Genomic DNA, 24,470 nt, shown 5'->3' on the forward strand with positions numbered 1-24,470 from the left:
AGTTGCAGCATGTGGGCTCAGTAGTTGCAGCAGTGGGCCCTAGAGCACGCAAGCTTCAGTAGTTGCGGCACGTGGGCTCCTTGTTGCGGCGCGCAGGCTCTAGGGCACATAGGCATCAGCAGTTGTGGCTTGTGGGCTCTAGAGCACAGGATTGGTAGTTGTGGCGCACGGACTTAGTTGCTCTGTGGAATGTGGGATCTTCCCATACCAGGGATCGAAGCCATGTCCCCTGCATTGGCAGGTGGATTCTTAACCACTGTGCCACCAGGGAAGTCCCACTTCATATTTTCAATGAACATTTACATGACTGTGATCTCAAAGTTAATATCTGGCTAATGACTTTGATATCCTCCCTGCTCTTCTAAAACCTCTCATTGAAGAACTAAGTACAGATTATAAGTCATTAATATCCACACCCCCAACTTAAGTTCCAAATATAAAATTAAAATAGTACCCAGGTAAAAAGGAAAGGGAACTATGGAAAATCTACCCATTCTGTGTTTGATTAAATGGCACACTCATAAGCAGAAAGAATCTAAAGATAACAATCTGAATAAATCCAACACGGAACCTGTGCATAGTGGAACATGAATAAAAAGTAGAAAAAATATATGCTGGAAAATTTATTCCAAATACTGAAGGAATTTTTAGATATAAACTTTTTAGACCCTCAAATAAATTAAACAAGACATAAAAATCTCTTAAAACAAAGATCATGAAGAAATAAAATAACCAAATGAAAAATACAAAGGAATTGATAGACTTAAGGAAAAAAAAACTCAGAAGAAAACCGTAAGACCGTTATAGAAATGAAAACAATTTCAGAAAGAACAAGAATTATAATCAATCTTACAAAAACTGGAGTCACTGACAAGGGATTTAGAAAGTGGGAATCAAATAACAGATGAGATGAAGAAATGCCTCAGGATGAAGCTGTACAACAGGCATAGCAAACAGTAGGTCTAGACTTAAACAAAAGGGATGGAGAGCCACAGGACAGATGTCTCTAAAAAAGAAAATACAGAATACCTGCCTGATATATTTGAATGTGCAGAGAAGAGATTCTTTAGTTCCACTGGAGAGGCTGAGGATGAAGTTAGAATACATAGATTAAAAAGTCATACAAATGACAAAAAGTGAGGTGTAGTGAGGTTACTGGGAACTATCATTTTCTAATTTATACTTTTCTGTAAAGTGTGATGAGAGGAAAACAAAACAAAAAATGTGAAATATCTGTCAGAATAATTCAGATGAATTTGGTAATGAATGAAAGAGAAAAGATTCGATTCTAGAATAAAATTTCCTAGGATTCTTTCTTTGGAGTAATAACTTATTTTTTAAAATGAGTAGTTTCCTTTGGGATTTTTCTTTTAGTGCATTGCTTGGCATTTCTTTAGGGATTATCACACATCTCCTGATCCAAAATGAAGAAATTGAAAGCTATAATGATTCAGATAGGTATTATATTCAGGTCCAAAAAGGAAAAACTGAATAAAGAAGACTAAATTATAACTAAGTTGGATGGAGTGACAAAAATGTGCCCACGGTATTACACGATCACATTACATTGGAATAAAACTTTATACATTTTACAATGTTAATTTAGAATATTTCTTATAATATGGTATCTTTGAGGTTAAACAGCAATTTACATAACTAGCAAAAAAATCTATTATCAATTTAAAAAAATTTCTATTTCATAAAACCATTTTGCCCAATAATATATACCTGTTTTTCAAGTTTAGTTTGAATGTCTTCTAGCTCTCCATTTCTAAATGTCTCTTGTTGTAACATTTGCTGCTGTTGTTGAAGAGTATGCTGCAGAATAACATTTTGCTCAGTAGTCTCTTGAAGACTGTGATTTTTAATCTTCAGCTCTTTCTGTAAACAATATACCTAACAAATATACACATTTCTCATTATAATGACATATTTCAAATAAAAAGCAATAAAATGTCAATGTTGTCTACCTTATTAGATAATTACCCTCACTTGTCATATGGGACAATTGTATTCACAGCTATAATTTATTATGTGGAAGGGCAGGGCTCATTTTTCTGATGGGGAGGTATGTTAGAAGGGCCTGTTAATAGGGTTGGTTCTTGGATGATGTCTGGGAATGTGGCTTTTGAAATATTCCTTAAGTGATGAGACTGTTTTCCCTGGCTAGGGCACCAAATCATGCTTTCCTTCTAGGAGTTTGGAATTCTGATACTTATGGCTGTTCTTATGTGACCAGCCCCCAATAAAAAACCTTGAACTTTGAGTCATAAGCAGGCTTCCCTGGGCAGAAGTACTGCATAAATGTTGCCGCATTTCACTGCTACAAAAAGGAGCTTATTCTGCGTGACTTCTCCCAGAACGAGGGAGAAAATATAGGAAGCCATGGATTTCTTCACACTCCATTTGATGTATCTTTTTCTCTTATTGATAATAAACCATAACCATGAAAACACTGTATAAATGTTAGGTGCTATTTAGTACATCATTGTTGCTATTATTGCCATTGTTTGTAAAATAATATCCCAGCAAGCACTCTTGAATATTCACGCTCCAAAAAACATACAGGAAAACAATACCAACTAAGAAATTGCACTTATTCACTCCAAATATTTAGGACTTGAATATGCTGATCCCCCAAATTGCTTTAAATGAAACCTTTAGAGTTATCTGGGAGAACCTATTAAGAAGGAAAAAAAATGCCCTTTGTCCAAGAAATCCAAATACTAAAAAGTGCCAAATCATTTTAAAATTCTATAAATAATACAGCATAATTTCATATATATTTCATAATATTTGTTACCTGTTCCTAAAGTAAGGGGAAGGTTTACTAAATGATGATATATAAATCTGATTTTAAAAGATGCAACCATTTAGGGCTTCCCTGGTGCACAGTGATTGAGGGTCTGCCTGCCAATGTCAGGGATGCGGGTTCATGCCCCGGTCCAGGAGGATCCCACATGCCGTGGAGCAGCTTGGCCCATGAGCCATGGCCGCTAAGCCTGCACGTCCGGAGCCTGTGCTCCGCAATGGGAGAGGCCACAACAGTCAGAGGCCCGCGTACCGCAAAAAAAAAAAAAAAAGATGCAACCATTTAAGATCACAGTTTAGGGAGTTCAGTGGTGGCCTAGTGGCCCAGGTTCAATCCCTGGCTGGGGAACTGAGATCCTGCAAGCCACATGGCATGGCCAAAAAAAAAAAAAAAATCATAATTTAAAGGACAGTGACAAATAAATTTTACAAAATAAAGTGAAAAAAAAATCCCACATTTCATTAATATGAAAAACACTCAGGCAAATAGAAAAGTGAAAAGTATTAGAGAGTATTAGTATTAGAGTGAATTGTAAGTAAATCTTCTTCAAAAGATTTCTTATTGTTGCTTATGTAATAACTTTTTAAAATGAAGGAAAATAAACCCATCCCTTTAAAGCAAACAATCTTTCTAATAAATATCAACCCAGAAGAAAGTAATTTTAAACTCCTAAGAAACAGTGAAGAAGAATCCTGACTTGGTTTTTTCTAATTATACAGCAGTGGAATATTCAGCAGCATCATGAAAGGCTTAGGGGCCAAATAGCCTTTGCTTATGATAAGAAGCTCTTAAATTTCAAACTTCTTCATTATATGATGACACTGTAAACTTAGAGAACCTTACATATAAGAGGCAACTTATCCAATTTCTAATATTATTATAATTCTTTTTAATGCTAATCTATTTTACTTAATGTTGTCTGTATGAAAATAATTTATTTAGTGTAAATAGGTATCAGTGACACCTGTTTTGTTTTTCCTGCTAGCTCCTGAGAAAACTACAGATCACAGCTCTGCTGTAGTTTACTTTATATAGAACGGACTTGCCTATAAGTTTATATACTATTCTTTGTTTACTGGAACATGCTGTCTTATACTTACTTTCCTAATAAAAAAAAAAAATGGACAAAGTATTAAAATAAGACAAACTATTAGAAAAAAGATAAAGCCTAACCAAAACACTAAGAAAGTCATACCACATAAGAACAATTAAAAAATTTATTTTAGTAATCTAGTCACTAGCAAAATAATTTCCATTAAAAATACTGAAGTATCTAACATATTAGTTGTATCACAAATATTAATTCACAAAAATTAACCTACATCTATCTAATTTATACTGGCATTTCACTCTACTACCCTTTAACTTCCACTTGACTTTAAAAGTAAATATAAGACAAATAGTTTTGACATTATATTCTCTACTAAGTTATTATCATATTCAGAGAATAAACTTTTCCTAAAGAATTCATTATTTTATAATTAAAGTCAAGAAGAAAGTAGAATTTACATTATAATATCTACTTTACAATTAGCTTTATCTAATATTAATGTATATCCAAAAACGCTCTCATGATTATTACTAAAAAATAAAATATAACCCAGAAAAGTTACTGACACAATGCCAACTTTGCAAAATTTAAGTCCATCAATTTGAATAAAGGCATTTATCAATAAAATGACTGATCGTGCTGAATAAATGCTTTACGCAGAAAATGTTTTGGCTTATTCACATCTATTTTGTGTTTATTTTCTTCTGTCATGTTGACAATGTAATTCTGCATGAACACATACATTATCACTTTTTAAAGCATTTTAATACAAATTAAAATATTTTCAAAATAATTCAGGACCCCCAAGTCACTATTATTTTCATCATAAATTTATTTATTTCAACATATGGAAAAGAATATTTGCCTGAGGCAAAAACTCAGGGGCATATTTATTAGCTTTGTGTGGTGGACTATCAACATGTAGTTCTTTCAGCTGGCTTTCTATCTATATGCTCTGGGGCCATTTAATTATTCAGCTAGTATGTGATTCGGGACTGCCTACTGATTTGGTAAAATATCTTTATAACATCACGTATTACTAACAGAATGGATGCACTATGAATTAAATCATATTTTCTAAAACCTAGCTACATATGATGAAAATCTCATAACTCTGCTGTTATAAGATATTAATTTTATTAACCAGTGTTAGAAAGAGTTTTCTCTGTAAGATATTATAATTTGCTCTAAAGACAAATAAGCCAAAACTAAATAAGTGTATGGATTGGTACCTAAAAAAAAAAAAGGTAAAGAGTAATTGGATTTTTCTCCATGTTTCTTATCAACACACAAGAAGAAGTGAAAGATGATCTTTTAAGTAAGTAAGCCAATGCACATGCAGTTGAGCTAATAATTCATCAGCAATAAAAGGGCTGCAAATCTTTCTAATTTACTTACTTACTTTTTCTCTAGTATTGTTGTACAAACATGACTACCATTTCTGATTTCTAATTCAGTTCCAGCCTAGGTTTATACTTCCTGCTATTCTGAAAAAAGTTCTAAGTTCATTTTGGGTAAATGCCTCTTATTCACCCAAGTCTCTGATGCTATTTCTAAGAATACAAATTCTAAAACTCAACAAACTCTCTGATTACAAACACTGCCTGTCTCCAGATTCCATCTCTGCCAAGTCCATTTATGCTGGAGTGCAGTGAGGGCTATAGATTTTAAATGCCTAAATAGGGACTTTCCTGGCAGTCCAGTGGTTAAGACTCTGAGCTCCCACTGCAGGCGGCATCGGTTTGATCCCTGGTCAGGGAATTAAGATCCCGCATGCTGCAGGATGCGGCCAAAAAATAAGTAAATAAAAATTTAAAAATGCCTAAATAATGGTTTAAAGAAGATCCCGCTGGAAAAAAAAAATCACACTCCTATTCTAAAAAGTATAAGTATCTATAGTTTAGGTGGTTTAATTTCCATATATTGGAATACAGAAATATATGCCCACCTGTGAAAGATGCTATAAAAACCTTCATGAGGGGAAGTAGAAGGAAGAAGACAGGTCCATATAAAATACAAAGTTTTTGTTTTAACCTCTGAAGTTATATAATTATGTGATGCTTTTTTTTTTTTTTTTTTTTTGCGGTACGCGGGCCTCTCACCGTTGTGGCCTCTCCCGTTGCGGAGCACAGGCTCCGGACGCGCAGGCTCAGCGGCCATGGTTCACGGGCCTGGCCGCTCCGCGGCATGTGGGATCGTCCCAGACCAGGGCATGAACCCATGTCCCCTGCATCGGCAGGGGGACTCTCAACCACTGCGCCACCAGGGAAGCCCTGTGATGCATCTTTGATGAAGATTTGTTCACTATTTTTTTTTTTTTTAAAGAAACGTTTTTGGTTTTTTTTAAAATTTTATTTATTTTTTATCTTTGGTTGTGTTGGGTCTTTGTTGCTGTGCCCAGGCTTTCTCTAGTTCCAGCGAGCGAGGGCTACTCTTCGTTGCGGTGCACAAGCTTCTCATTGCGGTGGCTTCTCCTGTTGCGGAGCACAGGCTCTAAGTGTGTGGGCTTCAGTAGTTGTCGAACACAGGCTCAGTAGTTGTGATTCGCAGGCTCTAGAGCGCAGGCTCAGTAGTTGTGGCGCATGGGCTTAGCTGCTCTGTGGCATGTGGGATCTTCCTGGACTAGGGCTCGAACCCGTGTCCCCTGCATGGGCAGGCAGATTCTTAACCACTGTGCCACCAGGGAAGTCCGATTTGTTGATTATTTCTAAACATGAAGTGAAGGTTTAAATATATATATTATAAATTCTAACAAAGAAATAAAGGAATTCTTCATTAAGATTATTCCTTTCAGCAAATATTTAGTGACTACCTATTATGTTGAAAGCAAAGTGGTTGACAATGAGCATACAGAGATGAGTAAGATAATTCAAGAAAAGTCTTCTATCTAGTATCTGAGAAACTCTTCTCAATAAAGAAAGTTGAATTTATAAACCTAATTCTCAATCCTTCAAATAGAGGAAGAAAAAACAAAATGGAAAAATTTTGAAGAATTTTATACCTCTAAATCTAAAACAATATTCCAAGTGTTAATCATTTTATATTAGAATTACTCTGTGATCAACAATAATCTCCTGATTCCCTAAAAATAGGTAATAGAATTAGAATTTTAAGGTGTCATATTTTGTGTTTTATATGTCATATGATGTTTGTTTCTTAAAGTATATAAAATTGGGGACTTCCCTGGTGGCACAGTGGTTGGGAATCCGCCTGTGAATTCAGGGGACATGGGTTCGATCCCTGGTCTGGGAAGATCCCACATGCCGCAGAGCAGCTAAGCCCGTGCACCACAACTACTGAGCCTGCACTCTGGAGCCCGTGCACCACATCTACTGAGGCCGCATGCCACAACTGCTGAAGCCTGCACACCTAGAGCCCATGCTCTGCAACAAGAGAAGCCACTGCAATGAGAAGCCCGCGCACTGCAATGAAGAGTAGCCCCCACTCTCCTCAACTAGAGAAAGTCCATAAGCAGCAACGAAGACCCAACACAGCCATAAATAAATAAATAAATTTATTTTTTTAAAAAAGAATATAAAATTGGAGTTTACGTTTTACTGGAAAATTTTTTTTATATCAGCTATATAAAAATGTACTTTTAAAGTATCTTGAAAATAAACAATATCTCAAAAAGAAATCACTTGAAAAATATGCTATATTTAAAGGAAATGTTAATTTACTTCTTCAGATTTCTTCTTTAGCTGTTTTTCAAACTTTTCTTTATTTCCTTCCAATTGGTTCAAATGCAAAGCAAGTTCTTCCTTACAAATTTCCAATGCTGAATCTAGTTGTCTGACCTAAGCAGAAAAAAAGCAAAAAAGGAAAATCAACCAGTACTAATGAGTGCTTATTATATGCTCAATATTTTACAGCGTTATCTCCTAATGTTACCTCACTGCTTCAACCAGTGAATATACAGTCCAACTTAGAATATAAAATGCTATTAAAGAAGAGATTTATTTAGAAAACTAATTATTACTGCAAACTAGGAAACCAAAGAGGAAACCAGTGCCTGGAGTCCTGAAGAATAAATGGACATGAACAAGTGAAGAAGGGCATTCTAGGAAGAGGGGAGTACATTCAGAGACAAGGCACAGTGAAAAGGAATGGTAAGAAGTTGGCAGGAGCTTAGGGTACCAAAACCATGAATTTGTAAGAGATGGGTACTGGAAGGGTGGGATTAGCAAGATAGACTGGGGCCAATTGTCAAGGACCTGCAGGCCAGACACCCTGAAACATTTACCTAAAAAGGTAAGCAGTATTTAAACCTATTCCTTAAGTTCCCTTGATCAAGAAAAATAATAAAGTGAGTACAAACTGGAGTATTGTGTTAAAAATGCTATAGTGCGAATATTCTGAATACGCTGAAGTCACTAAGAAAATGAAATGTTTTTGTCGGCTAATGAAAAACAAACTTAGGTAAGACGGAGAAGGCTGCTTTTGCTCTGAATCAGTGAAAACATTTCCAGAAAGGCAGCAATGTAACTTGGTTCAAGTGTTCATAAAGCTGCAAATGCTTCACGCTACCTCAACATTAAAGAGCGAATGAGCAAAGAGCAACTCAAATTCAGTAAAATTTTTCAGAATTTGCACACATGCTCCACATCCCATCTGTTAATAAGATTCATTCTTGTCTTGTTCCTTTCTTTTCCTTATTGTATCTCTGAGCTTCTCGGGAGTATTTTTTTTCTTTCCTCAACGCTAATAGCATTCTAGTAAGTAGTCATGAAAGTGTGAAAGAAATTTCAACAAGATAAGGAGAAAAAGAAAAATGTTCCCTCTTCCAGATACTATTCTACATCATGAAATTATCTTTGCAACTCTTATTTCTAAAAAGAGACACAACTGAAAGACACAGTTTTCAAAGCCCGTCCCTATAGCCTGTGAATATAACCATTAACAGTTAAAAAGCTTATAATTTTGATTAATTATCTTTGTTAATAAACTGTTACCCTAATAATAATTTTTAAAGTCTTTTATGAGAGGTATAAATATTTACAGGTTTTCTTTATTAAGCATGAGAATAAGCATTGGTACTTGTATCATCTTCCACACACAGAAAAAAAAAAATCTATGACCGTCAGAACATCACATGTGATAAAAATTAACAACGTAAAAACTCAATCAGGCAAGATTCATCACTAGATGTTAAAACCATTGGTCATTAGTTTGTTGAGGGACAGGTCTTTGAACATGGCCTCAAAGAATCACCCTATGTATTGCTTATTAATTATAAAGGAAAAATTATGCCCTTAAAATAGGGAGATCTGGCAGTAACCACCTTAAATAATAGGTGTCAAGATAGGCAAAGCCAATAATGGGGTGATGTGAAATTATGTGCCTCCTGATGTGAAGCAGTGGGAAGGACACTGTATAACCCACAGTATAATCCACAGTTGTGGTGTGTGTGCTATTATGGTTGACCTAGACTTTTCCAAAGATTCAGTGTCGTGAACAATAGGAGACAGTGAGTTTAGGGGAATCTAAAAAGCCAAAAGCAAAACATGAATTATGACTGCATTCTAAATTGGGGAAAGAAAAGGAACAAGCTAAAGTAGTGTTTCTCACAATTTAATGTTCACACAGATCACCTGGACACCTTAATTCAGAACCAGAGCCAGGTCTAGGGTGAGACAAAGGAGGTTTTAGGGCTCAAAGTTTAAGGAGGTACTCACTCTCAGGATCATGCAAATGCCTACCCTTCACTTGTACAACCCGGAGAATAAATGTCTCCTTAAATTGTATGCCAGAGGCACTCCCTTGCTTCACTTTAGTCCCAGCTCTGTTCAGTAGGTCAGATATTCTGCAAGTCAAACAAGTTCCCGGGTGATAGTGATGCTGCTAGACCATGCTTTGAGTAGCAAGATTATTAAGAACATTTTTAAATAATTGGGAAATTTTCAGTATGGACAGTATGTTGAATAGTGTTACTGAATTAATGTTGACTTTCTGTGGTGTATAGAGATGGTGTAATCAGGTAGGAGAAAGTTTCTATACACATGAGACCCAAGTTTAAGTATTAAGGGTGTAAAGTATCATGACATCTGCAACCTTCTCACAGGTGGACTAGCAAAAAGGAAATGTGTGAGTGGCGGTGGGACTGGGTGGGTGCATGTGCAAGAAGGCATGTGCGTGTGTGTGCAGAGAGATGAAGTGAGTATGGTTAGAGTTTAAAAGACAGTAAATCTAAATGAAAGGACACAGCTGTTCTCTGTACTAGTCTTTCATTTTGTAGGTTTGAAAGTTTTCATAATAAAACTTAATTAAAAATAAATTAATTAAAACTAATAAATAATAAAAACCAAAACATCTACTACTCTGTTGGATTTCTCATTTGAACAAAGAGGTTGAGACTCTAAATCTCATACAAATAAACATCATTCACTGTGTACAAACCACTCATAAATATACATGTATATATATGTACATGAATGAATAGAATCAAAACAAAGACACTGCTCTGCTAAACCAAAGAACCTCCTCGGGGGCATATTCTGGAGGCAACCACATAGGGGCTCTACGCTACCTACTTTCAACAGAAGCACCTAAGCTAGTCTTTTTTATTTTTTTTTCTACTTATAACTTTAACTTTCTTTGGGGAAATAAAACACACACAAAAATCTAGAGTGGAAAATAAAACCAAAGCAAAACAAATAAAATAAACAAATGAAATTACTAATAAGTACATTCTCAATTTTCTATTTAATAGCAGCTAACATAATTGCTTTAATTTATTGGGTTTTTTGTTACCAGTTCATAAACTTCCCATCAGTCTTCCAGCTATCATTATCATACTTCTATAAGTGATATAAGTTTAAACTTATAGATCCTTATAACTCTCCTACAGATAGAAAATTTCAAAATTTTTATGCAAAGAACAAACTGAGGCATGCAAAAGGACATGGCCAAAAGTCAAGAAAGAAGGTGGTAATGACATAATCAAGAAAAGAGAAATATACTTCAAACTTCTATTTGATATGTTAGAATCATTTAGGGAATTCCCTGGCAGTCAACTGGTTAGGACTTGGTGCTTTCACTGCTGAGGGCCCAGGTTCCACCCCTGGCAGGGAACTAAGATCCCACAGACCGCACAGTGCATCTCAAAGAAAAAGAAAAAAAAAAAAAAGAAAAAGAAAGAAAGAAAAGAATCATTTAGTATAGCTTCAATGAAAGCAAATCTACTAAAGGTACCAAAGGAATAAAACCTAACATCATAATTCATTCTTTAGCTGATTTCCTTCCTGTCTCATATCTGATTATTAACAAATGAAAATAACTTACCAGATGACTGGCTAGATGTGTTAGGTAATTTAATGAAAAACAGGAGTTAAGTGGCAAGATGGATTTTTTTTAATGAAATTATATCATGCCTACAACCTTTGTACAATAATGATTTTTTAAATATTAATGATCTTAGAGGTTATTTTTACATGAGGAAATGAACTGACATGGCATTAAATGTTAAAAGTTCTGGAGAATACTATAGGAAAGTTATGGATAAACATATAATTGGGTTTACGAGGGTATACATGGTCACGAAATGGATGAAAAACAGAGTACTAGGCAAAAAGTAAATAACATTGGATTTTTTAAATATCCTTTAATTTAATCCATATATAACAGAATGAAGGTCACAGCATATTTGAAGCTATTTTTAGCACTAAAAATGCAAAGAAGAAAACACTGAATATATGGTAATTACTTAGCAAACTCGAGTAACTTAGTATGTGTTAAGTATTTTATGTACCTCATTTCATTTAATCCTCAAACCCAACCTCTTCTAGGGCATTGTGATCCCTATTTTACTGATGAAGAAATTAACGTTCAGAGTTTAAATAACCTAGCCAAGGTTACAGTTAATAAGTACACTGAAGCCAGAACTAAAACCTAAGTCAGTTTAGCTTCAAAGCCCATACTTTTAACCATAAGGTTATCCTGGCCACAAAACTGTATTTTACCCAAAAATTCTGGATTTATTCCCTATTTAATCATATAGCAGAACTAGTAAAAAGAAGCAAAACTGTATTGTTTGTAGTTTCATCTCTCTTCACTTCCTTTGTTAATTTTTTTACTGGTAATGTTAGTAAGTAGCTACAGTTTAAAAAACACATTTTTTGTTAAAAAAAATCTTTCTTAAGGTATTATAAAAAGAAAAGAAGTTAGATAATCTATAGACTAGATTATCAACTATCAATTAAGATCATAATTCACAATGAAAAATATACTACTTAAAGAAACTAAGTTCATTGACTTAGGTAAAATTTTTACCACTTTATTTTTATGTAAACTTTTTTTTACAATTTATAGAGAAAACTAAAAAGCCACAGGAATGTCTCCATTAAGAAAAAAAAAAAGAAAAAGAAAAAGAAAAAATTTTAAAGTATTAGCATACTAGCCTTGATTGTTTCTTCAGATACCTGGTTCTGTAATGTTTTCAAAGCTTCATCTTTCTTCATATTTTCCTTTTCCATTTCCTGAAAACATACAGATTGGTAGCAAAAATATACGTACGTGTATAAATATTTTAGCATTAGTAACAGGTTGTTAAACAATTGATTTGACTAGAATTAAAGGTATGTTAAAGAAACATAAACTTAAAATATTGGTCAGCTTTTAAACAGCACTTTTATAAAGATGATTTTACCCCTTTGCTTTCCGTCAAGAGTCTGTCTAGTGATTCAAGGTGATGTTGTTTACATATTATATCTTGCTGCAACATGGATATTGTCTTTTCTTGTTCTTTAAATTGTTGTTCTTTTTTCTCTAGTTGAGATTCAAGCTAAACACAGAAACAGGATTTATTAATTTTCATATTAATTTTTTAAAATTTGAAACATTTTAAATACAGTCGACCCTTGAACAAGACAGTTTTAAACTGAGTCCACTTATACATGGATTCTTTTCAATAAATATGTACTAAAGCACTACACCATCAGCGGTTGGCTGAATCCACAGATGGGAACTATGGAAAGGAAGGGTTGACTGTAAAGTTATATGTGGATTTTCAACTGCCCAGGGTTGGCACCCCTAACTCCCAAATTGTTCAAGGGTCAACTGTACACAGAAAAAACATAACACTCACAATTTAAATTACTACTGAAATTACATAGCTTATTGCATTTTGCCAAATTTCCTTCAGTTTCTCTCCTTTTAGAGAAGAAATGAAATCGCAAGTCCATATCTTATCCCTTCCCTCCCTCGCCAATACTATGTTCCCTCCCTCACCAATACTATGTTGAAATTGTTCTATATCATTCTCTGGTGTGTTTCATTCTCATACATGTTTTTTGTGCTTTTAACTATATATGTAGACCCATGAACAATATGTAACATAATTTTGTTTTGAAAATTCACACAGACAATATCAACACTTTTGCAAGTTTCAGCAACTTATTTTTTTCACTTAATATTGTTTTAAAAATTTATCCATGTATCCATGTGGATTCATATTTTTATGATAATACAGTATTCCACTGTAACAACAAACTAGTTTGTTCACTCTTCTACTCAGAAACAGTTAGATATTGCTTTTTCACTATTATGATGTTACAATAACATCCTTTGTACATGTCTCTTTATACACATGTATAGGGGTTTCTTTAGAACATACCACCTAGAAGTGGACTTCCTGGTTGTAGGATATGCACATTTCTAACTTCATTAGGTATTTCTCTTCAAAGTGCATCAAAATTTATACTTTCACTAGAAATGTGTAAGTCTCACTCCTTACAACTTCACCACTAATTGACTGGTGTTATCAAATGACCAAAAAACTTTTGTGAAGACAAAACATGAGTAAACTGATATGTTTATATGTATATTTGTGCATATTATATACACAAGTATATAAAAATTATACATATGTGATAATAGCAGCAACAGGTTAACTAGAAAATACTAAAACCAAAGAACTGTGAAATGAAAACACTCAAATGAAAATAAATTACACAGCAGAAATTAAAGGAACAGAAAGGAAAAAGATTGAAGAAAGTGAACAGAACATAAGGGACCTGTTGGACACCATCAAGCACACCAGTATGCACATCATGGAAGTCCCAGAAGGAAGGGAGAAAGAGAGAGACAATATTTGAAGAAATAATGACTGAAAATGTCCCAAATTCGATGAAATAATGATATAAACATCCAAGAATCTCAACAAAATTCAAGTAAGTTGAACTCAAAAAGACCCACAATGAGACACATTATAATCAAACTTTCAAAAGACAATGACAAGAACTTCCCTGGTGGTCTAGTGATTAAGACTCCAAGCTCCCAACATAGGGGGCACGGGTTTGATCCCTGGCCCCCTGGTCGGGGAACTAAGATCCCACATGCCACGTGGCACAGACAAAAAAAAAAGGAATAAGAAAAAGACAATGACAAAGAGAGAATCTTGAAGCAGCAAGAGATAAGCAAATCATCACATATAAGGGATCCTCAATAAGATTACATGCAGATTTCTCATCAGAAACTTTGAGGGTCAGGAGACAGTAGGCTGATAGTCAAAAGAAAAAAAATAACTGTCCATGAAGAATCCTCTATCTGGCAAAACTGTTCTGCAAAAGTGAGGGAGGAATTAAGACATTCTCAGGTAAAAGTTGAGGGAGGCTGTGACCATTAGACATGTCCCGCTAGAAATACTCAAGGGAATTCCGTAAGGTGAAATGAAAGAACACTAGATAGTAACCTGAAGTCATACGGAGAAATAAAAATCTTCATAAAAATAAATACATGGGCAATTGTAAAACCTAACATTATCGTAACAATGGATTGTAACTTCCACTTTTTGTTTTCTAAATGATTTAAGAGACTAATACAAATAAAGGAAAAAAAAGTTATTAGTCAAAAGTTAGTATTATTGTAACTTTAGTTTGTGACTCCAAATCTTGTTTTCTACAAAAGAGACTAATCCTTTTGAAGGAATTACCAGTTTGTTTTGGGGCACACAATGTACAAAGACGTAAGTTTGTGACAAAAGGTGTGGAGATAAAGCTATAAAGGAATAGAGTTTTTGTATGTTATTGAAATTAGAGTGGCATAAATTCAAATTAGAGTGTTATAACTTTAGGATGTTAAATGTAATCCCCATGGTAACCACAAAGAAAATAGCCATAAAATATAGACAAATGGAAATGCATTTTAAAATTTCAGTACAAAAAATTAACTAAATTCAAAAGAAGACAGTAATGTAGGAAAAGAGGGATAAAAAAGCTAGAAGGCATATAGAAAAAGAAAAGCAAGATGACAGAAGTCCCTCGTTATCAGTAATTACTTTAAATGTAAATGGATTAAACTCTCCAAGAGACACAGATTGGTAGAATGGAGAAAAGCACACATCCACCTATATGTTGTCTACAAGAGACTCATTTTATTTTATTTTTTTTGAATTTTATTTATTTTTTTATACAGCAGGTTCTTATTAGTCATTAATTTTATACACATCAGTGTATACATATCAATCCCAATAGCCCAATTCATCAAACCACCATCCCCATCCCCCTGCGGCTTTCCCCCCTTGATGTCCATACGTTTGTTCTCTACATTTGTGTCTCACCTTCTGTCCTGGAAACCGGTTCATCTGTACCATTTTTCTAGGTTCCACATACATGCGTTAATATACGATATTTGTTTTTCTCTTTCTGACTTCACTCTGTATGACAGTCTCTAGATCCATCCACGTCTCAACAAATGACCCAATTTCGTTCCTTTTTATGGCTGAGTAATATTCCATTGTATACATGTACCACATCTTCTTTATCCATTCGTGTGTGGATGGGCATTTAGGTTGCTTCTGTGACCTGGCTATTGTAAATAGTGCTGCAATGAACATTGGGGTGCATGTGTCTTTTTGAATTATGGTTTTCTCTGGGTATATGCGCAGTAGTGGGATTGCTGGGTCATATGGTAATTCTATTTTTAGTTTTTTAAGGAACCTCCATACTGATCTCCATAGTGGCTGTATCAATTTACATTCCCACCAACAGTGCAAAAGGGTTCCCTTTTCTCCACACCCTCTCCAGCATTTGTTGTTTGTAGATTTTCTGATGATGCCCATTCTAAATGGTGTGAGGTGATACCTCATTGTAGTTTTGATTTACATTTCTCTAATAATTAGTGATGTTGAGTAGCTTTTCATGTGCTTCTTGGCCATCTGTATGTCTTTTTTGGAGAAATGTCTATTTAGGTCTTCTGCGCATTTTTGGATTGGGTTGTTGCTTTCTTTAATGTTGAGCTGCATGAGCTGTTTATATATTTTGGAGATTCATCTTTTTTTTTTTTTTTTGCAGTATGTGGGCCTCTCACTGTTGTGGCCTCTCCCGTTGTGGAGCACAGGCTCTGGACGTGCAGGCTCAGCAGCCATGGCTCATGGGCCTAGCCGCTCCGCGGCATGTGGGATCTTCCCGGGCCGGGGCACGAACCCGTGTCCCCTGCATCGGCAGGCGGACTCTCAACCACTGCGCCACCAGGGAAGCCCTGGAGATTAATCCTTTGTCCGTTGATTCGTTTGCAAATATTTTCTCCCATTCTGAGGGTTGTCTTTTCGTCTTGTTTATGGTTTCCTTTGGTGTGAAAAAGCTTTTAAGTTTCATTAGGTCCCATTTGTTTATTTTTGTTTTTATTTCCATTACTCTAGGAGGTGGATCAAAAAGGATCTTGCTGTGATTTATGTCAAAGAGTGTTCTTCCTATGTTTTCCTCTAAGAGTTTCATAGTGTCCAGTCTTACATTTAGGTCTCGAATCCATTTTGAGTTTATTTTTGTGTATGGTGTTAGGGAGTGTTCTAATTTCATTCTTTTACATGTAGCTGTCCAGTTTTCCCAGCACCACTTATTGAAGAGACTGTCTTTTCTCCATTGTGTATCCTTGCCTCCTTTGTCATAGATTAGTTGACCACAGGTGCGCAGGTTTACCTCTGGGATTTCTATCTTGTTCCACTGATCTATGTTTCTGTTTTTGTGCCAATACCATATTGTCTTGATTACTGTAGCTTTGTAGTATAGTCTGAAGTCAGGGAGTCTGATTCCTCCAGCTCCGTTCTTTTCCCTCAAGACTGCTTTGGCTATTCGGGGTCTTTTGTGTCTCCATATAAATTTTAAGATTTTTTGTTCTAGTTCTGTAAAAAATGCCATTGGTAATTTGATAGGGATTGCATTGAACCTGTAGATTGCTTTGGATAGTATAGTCATTTTCACAATATTGATTCTTCCAATCCAAGAAAATGGTATATCTCTCCATCTGTTGGTATCATCTTTTTTTCATCAGTGTCTTATAGTTTTCTGCATACAGGTCTTTTGTCTCCCTAGGTAGGTTTATTCCTAGGTATTTTATTCTTTTTGTTGCAGTGGTAAATGGGAGTGTTTCCTTAATTTCTCTTTCAGATTTTTCATCATTAGTGTATAGGAATGCAAGAGATTTCTGTGCATTAATTTTGCATCCTGCAACTATACCAGATTCATTGATTAGCTCTAGTAGTTTTCTGGTGGCATCTTTAGGATTCTCTGTGTATAGTATCATGTCATCTGCAAACAGTGACAGTTTTACTTCTTCTTTTCCAACTTGTATCCCTTTTATTTCTTTTTCTTCTCCGATTGCCATGGCTAGGACTTCCAAAACTATGTTGAATAAGAGTGGTGAAAGTGGACATCCTTGTCCTGTTCCTGATCTTAGAGGAAATGCTTTCAGTTTTTCACCATTGAGAATGATGTTTGCTGTGAGTTTGTCATATATGGTCTTTATTATGTTGAGGTAGGTTCCCTCTATGTGCACTTTCTGGAGATAAAATAGACTTTAAAGAATGTTACAAGAGACAAGGAAGGACACTACATAATGATCAAGGGATCAATCCAAGAAGAAGATATAGCAATTATAAATATATATGCACCCAACATACGAGCACCTCAGTACATAAGGCAACTGCTAACAACTATAAAAGACGAAATTGACAGTAACACAATAATAGTGGGGGACTTTAACACCTCACTTACACCAATGGACAGATCATCCAAAATGAAAATAAGGAAACAGAAGCTTTAAAAGACACAATAGACCCGATAGATTTAATTGATATTATAGGACATTCCATCCAAAAACAGCAGATTACACTTTCTTCTCAAGTGCACATGAATGTTCTCCAGGATAGATCACATCCTGGGTCAAAAATCAAGCCTCAGTATATTTAAGAAAACTGAAATCATATCAAGCATCTGACCACAACGCTATGAGATTAGAAATGAACTACAGGGAAAGAAAATGTAAAAAATACAAATACATGGAGGCTAAACAATACGTTACTAAATAACCAAGAGATCACTGAAGAAATAAAAAAATACGTAGAGACAAATGACAATGAAAACACGACGATCCAGGACTTCCCTGGTGGCACAGTGGTTAAGAATCCGCCTGCCAATGCAGGGCACACGGGTTCGAGCCCTGGTCCGGGAAGATCCCACGTGCTGCAGAGCAACTAAGCCCGTGTGCCACAACTACTGAAGTCTGTGTGCCTAGAGCTTGTGCTCCGCAACAAGAGAAGCCCCCACATTGAGAAGCCCATGCACCAAAACAAAGAGTAGCCCCCGCTCGCCACAACTAGAGAAAGCCCACACACAGTAACGAACACCCAATGCAGCCAAAACTAAAACAAACAAACAAACAAACAAACACGACGATCCAAAACCTACGGGATGCATCAAAAGCAGTTCTAAGAGGGAAGTTTATAGCTATACAAGCCTACCTCAAGAAACAAGAAAAATCTCAAATAAACAATCTAACCTTACACCTAAAGGAACTAGAGAAAGAAGAACAAACAAAACCCAAAGTTAGCAGAAGGAAAGAACTCATAAAGATCAGAGGAGAAATAAATGGAATAGAAACAAAGAATACAATAGCAAAGATCAATAAAACTAAAAGCTGGTTCTTTGAGAAGATAAACAAAATTGATAAACCATTAGCCAGACTCATCAAGAAAAAGAGGGAGAGGACTCAAATCGAGAAAATTAGAAATGAAAAATGAGAAGTTACAACAGACAGCGGAGAAATACAAAGCATCCTAAGAGACTACTACCAGCAACTGTATGCCAATAAAATGGATAACCTGGAAGAAACGGACAAATTCTTAGAAAGGTATAACCTTCCAAGACTGAACCAGGAAGAAATAGAAAATATGAACAGACCAATCACAAGTAACGAAATTGAAACTGTGATTAAAAATCTTCCAACAAATAAAAGTCCAGGACCAGATGGCTTCAAAGGTGAATTCTATCAAACATTTAGAGATCAGCTAACACCCATCCTTCTCAAACTCTTCAAAAAAATTGCAGAGGAAGGAACACTCCCAAACTCATTCTATGAGGTCACCATCACCCTGATACCAAAAACAGAGACAAAGATACTACAAAAAAAGAAAATTACAGACACCCACCACAGGTGCATGGGTTTACCTCTGGGATTTCTATCTTGTTCCACTGATCTATGTTTCTGTTTTTGTGCCAATACCATATTGTCTTGATTATTGTAGCTTTGTAGTATAGTCTGAAGTCTAAAAATTGCAGAGGAAGGAACACTCTGCAATTTAGATACAAAAATCCTCAACAAAATACCAGCAAACAGAATCCAACAACACATTAAAAGGATCGTATACTATGATCAAGTGGGATTTATCCCAGGGATGCAAAAATTCTTCAATATACACAAATCAATCAATGTGATACACTATATTAACAAATTGAAGAATAAAAACCATATGATCATCTCAATAGATGCAGAAAAAGCTTTTGACAAAATTCAACACCGATTTATGATAAGAGACTCATTTTAGATCCAAACATACTAATAGATAAAAAATGAAAAGATGGGAAAAGATAGTCCATGCAAATGGTAACTAAAAGGGAGCAGGGATAGCTATAGTAATATCAGGCAAATCGTACTTTAAATTTAAAAAGATTATGAGACAAAGACAGATAATATATATTAATATAAGGTTATTACAATATAGCAATAAGATACAACAATTACAAACACTTATACACCAAAGACAGACTTTCAAAATATATGAAGCAAAAACAGACAGCGTTGAAGTGAAAAATAGACAGTTCTGCAACAGTACTTGAAGACTTCAATAGCCTATTCTCAATAATATGTAGAACAACCAGAGAGAATATAAGTAAGGAGAGGACTCAACACAATAAACAAATCATATTTAATAGACATACACAGCTCACTCAACCCCAAAACAATAGAATATACATTCTTCTCAAGTGCACATTGGATATTTTCCAGGATAGACAATATGTTAGGCTACAAATTTAAGTCTCAATAAATTTTACAAGACAGATATTATATAAAGTACATTCTCCAACCACAATGAGATGAAGTTAGAAATCAACAACAAAAGGAAAACTGGAAAATTCACAAAATTGTGATATTTATTAAACAATACATTTAAAAATAACCAATGAATCAAAGAAGAATTCACAAGGGAAATTAGAAACTACTTAGAAATGAATGAAAACAAAAACACAACTTACGAAAACTTACAGGACTCAGCAAAAACAATGTTTAGGGGGTAATTTATAGCTATAAATGCTTACATTAAAAAACAAGGAAGATCTCAAGTCAATAACCTAACTTTAAAACACAAGAAACAAGAAAAAGAAGAACAGAATAAACCCAAAGCTAGCAGAAGGAATAATAAAGATTACAGTAAAGATCAACAAAATAGAGAACAGAAAAACAATGAAGAATATCAATGAAATGAAAAATTGGTTCTTCAAAAACATAAACAAAATTGACAAATCTTTAGCTAGGTGGTCAAAAAAAGAGGACTCAGTATTACCAAAATCAGAAATGTAAGTGGGACTATTACTATCAATTCTACAGAAATAAAAAAAGATCATAAGAAAGTACAATGAATAATTATATACCAACAAGTTGGATAATCTAGATGAAATGGACAAATTCCTAGAAACACCTACAAAGACTCTATCATGAAGAAATAGATAATCTAAACAGACCTATAAATAGTAAGGAGATTGAATGGGAAATCAAAAATCTCCCAACTAAGAAAAGCCTTGAACCTGCTTGCTTTATTGATGAATTCTACCAAACACATAAAAAAGAACTAATACCAATCCTCCTCAAATGTTTCCAAAAAATTAAGGAGAGAATACTGCCTAATACTGTAAGACCTGCATTAACCTGATACGAAACCCAGACATTACAAGAAAAGAAAACTACAGACAAATATCTGTTATGAGCACTGATGCAAAAATCTTCAACACAATACTAACAATCCAAATTCAGCAGCATAGTAAAATGATTAAACACAGTGACCAAGGGGAATTTATTCCTGGAATGCAATGAAAATTGATCAATGTTACGTGCAATATCAACAGAATGAAAGAAAAAAATAACACATGAGCATCTCAATAGAAAAAAATAACACATGAGCATCTCAGTTGATGCAGAAAAAACATTTGACATAATTCAACACCCTATCATGATACCCTCTCAACAAATTAGGAACAGAAGGAAACTACCCTCTCAACAAATTAGGAACAGAAGGAAACTACCTTCACATAATAAAAGCCTTATATGAAAAACCTACAGCTAACATACTCAATGGTGAAAGATTGAAAGCTTTTCCTCTATGCTCAGAACAAGAAAAGGATGCCCCTCTCACCACTTCTATTCAACATAATACTGGAAGTTCAAGCCAGAGCAATTAGGCAAGAAAAAGAAATAAAAGACATCCAAGTTGGAAAGGAAGAAGTAAAATTATCTATTGGTAGATGATACGATCTTATACATAGAACACCCTAAAGATTTCACACAATAAAACTATTAGAACTGATAAATGAAATCAGAAAAGTAGAGGATGAAATTCAACACACAAAAGTCAGTTGCATTCCTATATGTGAACAATGAACAATCTGAAAAGAAAATTACAAAAACAATTTCATTTACAATAGTATCAAAAAGAATAAAATACTTAGGAATTAACCAAGGAGGTGAAAGACTTGTACAATTAAAATTACAAAACACTGATGAAAAGAATTGAAGAAAATGTAAATAAATAAAAACATATTACACGTTCATGGATTAGAAGACTTAATATTGTTAAAGTGTCAATATTACCCAATGCAATACAATCCCTAGCAAAATCCCAATGACATTTTTTGCTGAAACAGAAAAACCCACCCTAAAATTCATATGAAATCTCAAAGGACCCTGAACAGCCAAAACAATCTTGAAAATGAACAAAGTTGGAGGACCCTCATTTCCTGATTTCAAATCTATTACAAAGCTACAGTAATAAAAACTGTGATTTCGCATATGACATATAGACCAATGGAATAGAATCAAAAGCCCAGAAATAAATCCTCACATATATGGTCAAATGATTTTGACAAGGGTGCCAAGATCATTCAGTGGGGGGAAAGGACAGTCCTTTTAACAAATGGTGCTGAGAAAACTGGATATCCACATGCAAAAGAATGAAGTTGGACCCACAGCTAGCACCATATATAAAAATTAACTCAAAATGGACCAAAGACCTAAATTAAGACCTAAAAAAATAAAACTCTTAGAAGGAAACATAGAACAAAAGCTTCACAACATAGAACCAAAGCTTCACAACATTGGATTTGGTAATAATTTCTTAAATATGACACCAAATAATTTCTTAAATATGACACCAAAGGTATAGGCAACAAAAGAAAAAATAGACAAACTGGACTTCATGAAAATTCTAATAGTCTGTGCCTCCAAAGACACTCTCAACAGAGTAAAAAGGAAACCCACAGAATGGGAGAGAATATTTGCAAATCACATACCTTGATAAGGGATCAATATCCAGAATATATGGAAAAGTCCTAAAACTCAACAACTACATAAAAACAACCCTATTAAAAAATGGGTAAAGGAAATAACTAGACATTTCTCCAAAGAAGCTATATGACTAGACAACAAGCACATGAAAAGATTATCAGCATCACTGATCATTAGGGAAATGCAAATCAAAACTACAATGAGATACCACCTCATACTCATTAGGATGGCTACTGTTAAAAACCAGAAAACAAGTGTTTACAAGGATGTGGAGAAATTGGAACACTTGAGCACTGTTGGTGGGAATGTAATACGGTATAGCTGCTGTAGAAATCAGTATGGTTGGTCCTCAAAAAATTAAAAACAGAATTACCATATTATCAGCAATTCCACTTGTGCATGTATACTCAAAATAACTTAAAGCAGGGTCTCAAAGAGATATTTGTACACCCGCATGATCATAGCAGCATCATTCACAACAGCTAAAATGTGGAAACAAACCAAGTGGCCATCAACAGATGAATGGATAAGCAAAATGTGCTATGTACATACAATGGAATATTATTCAGCCTTACAAAGGAAGGAAATTCTGCAGTATGCTGCAACATGGATGAACCTTGAGGACATTATGCTAAGTGAAACAAACCAGTCATAAAAAGACAAATACTATATGATTTCACTTACATGAGGTACTTAGAGAAGGCAAATCACAGACACAGAAAGTAGAATAGTGATCGCCAAGAGTTGGGGGGAGAGGAGAATAGGGAGTTATTGTGTACTCTAATGAGTACAGAGATTCAGTTCTACAAGATGAGAAGAATTATGAGGATAAATGGTGGTGATGGTTGCACAACAATGTTAATGTATTTAATACCACTGTACACTTAAAAATAGTTAAGATAACATAAATTATAACACCAATAACACTAATACTGATAATACTAACCACAATAAAAAGTTTGAAAAATATTAAATAACTTTAGAATTTTTTCTTAAAACATGAATATATTAAAATTAATTTTATGAATAAACAAGACTAAATGATGTTATAACCATAGATTTTCATAGAAGCTGACCCATCAATTATCAAGTAGGCCCTTGGACAGACCTATCATGCCAATTCTCTGCAGCAATTCAGTATTTGAGATATCAAATATAATATCTTCCTAGAATTTCTGCCATTTTCAAATTAAACTTTGAAGGATTTATCAGGGATAAACTCATCTGAAAAATATTTTTTATCTCCTGAGTCAGTAGTTCCATTTTTGAGACTCTATTATAAAATAATATTCTAAAATAAGAAAAAAATAGCTTACAATAAAGTTTACTGAAAATTAATTATAATCCTAATAGAAAAGTCAAATAGCAATAATTCTGTAAAACGAAGCTATTAAAAATTGTTTACGTGTGTTTGTGTATATGTGTACTATAAACATGTAAGTATGCAAAGATGCAGAGAAACTGGTCTAAAAGACATAAACTAATATTGTAACAATGATTCTAGGGTGGGATACTTTTTAAAACTTCATTTACATTCATTTTTTGGGTGTATGAGTCTGAGGTTTTTTAATACATGCATAGATTCATAAAACTCCCATCACAATAAGGATACAGAATGATTCCTTCACTCTCAAGACCCCTCATGTTAATCCTTTACAGCAGCGGTCCCCAACCTTTTTGGCACCAGGGACTGGTTTCGTGGAAGACACTTTTTCCACGGATGGGGGTGGGGAGGATGGTTTCGGGATGATTCAAGCGCATTACATTTATTGTGCACTTTAT

General features: G+C 34.5%; 1 protein-coding gene across 1 annotated transcript in view; it reads right to left on the reverse strand.

Annotated features, from left to right (window-relative positions):
* The window catches only part of CCDC18 (coiled-coil domain containing 18), a 140,697-nt gene that overhangs the window by 73,205 nt on the left and 43,022 nt on the right, over window positions 1-24,470 (reverse strand). The window contains exons 16-19 of the mRNA XM_030868681.3: window positions 12,508-12,642; window positions 12,260-12,337; window positions 7,544-7,660; window positions 1,729-1,896 (exon numbers count right to left, since the gene is read on the reverse strand). Coding sequence (XP_030724541.3) covers window positions 1,729-1,896; window positions 7,544-7,660; window positions 12,260-12,337; window positions 12,508-12,642 — 498 coding nt within the window. The remainder of the gene's footprint in view (window positions 1-1,728; window positions 1,897-7,543; window positions 7,661-12,259; window positions 12,338-12,507; window positions 12,643-24,470) is intronic.

The sequence above is a fragment of the Globicephala melas genome, chromosome 1 (genome assembly GCF_963455315.2).
Source record: "Globicephala melas chromosome 1, mGloMel1.2, whole genome shotgun sequence".
In the NCBI taxonomy this organism is placed as follows: Eukaryota; Metazoa; Chordata; class Mammalia; order Artiodactyla; family Delphinidae; genus Globicephala; species Globicephala melas.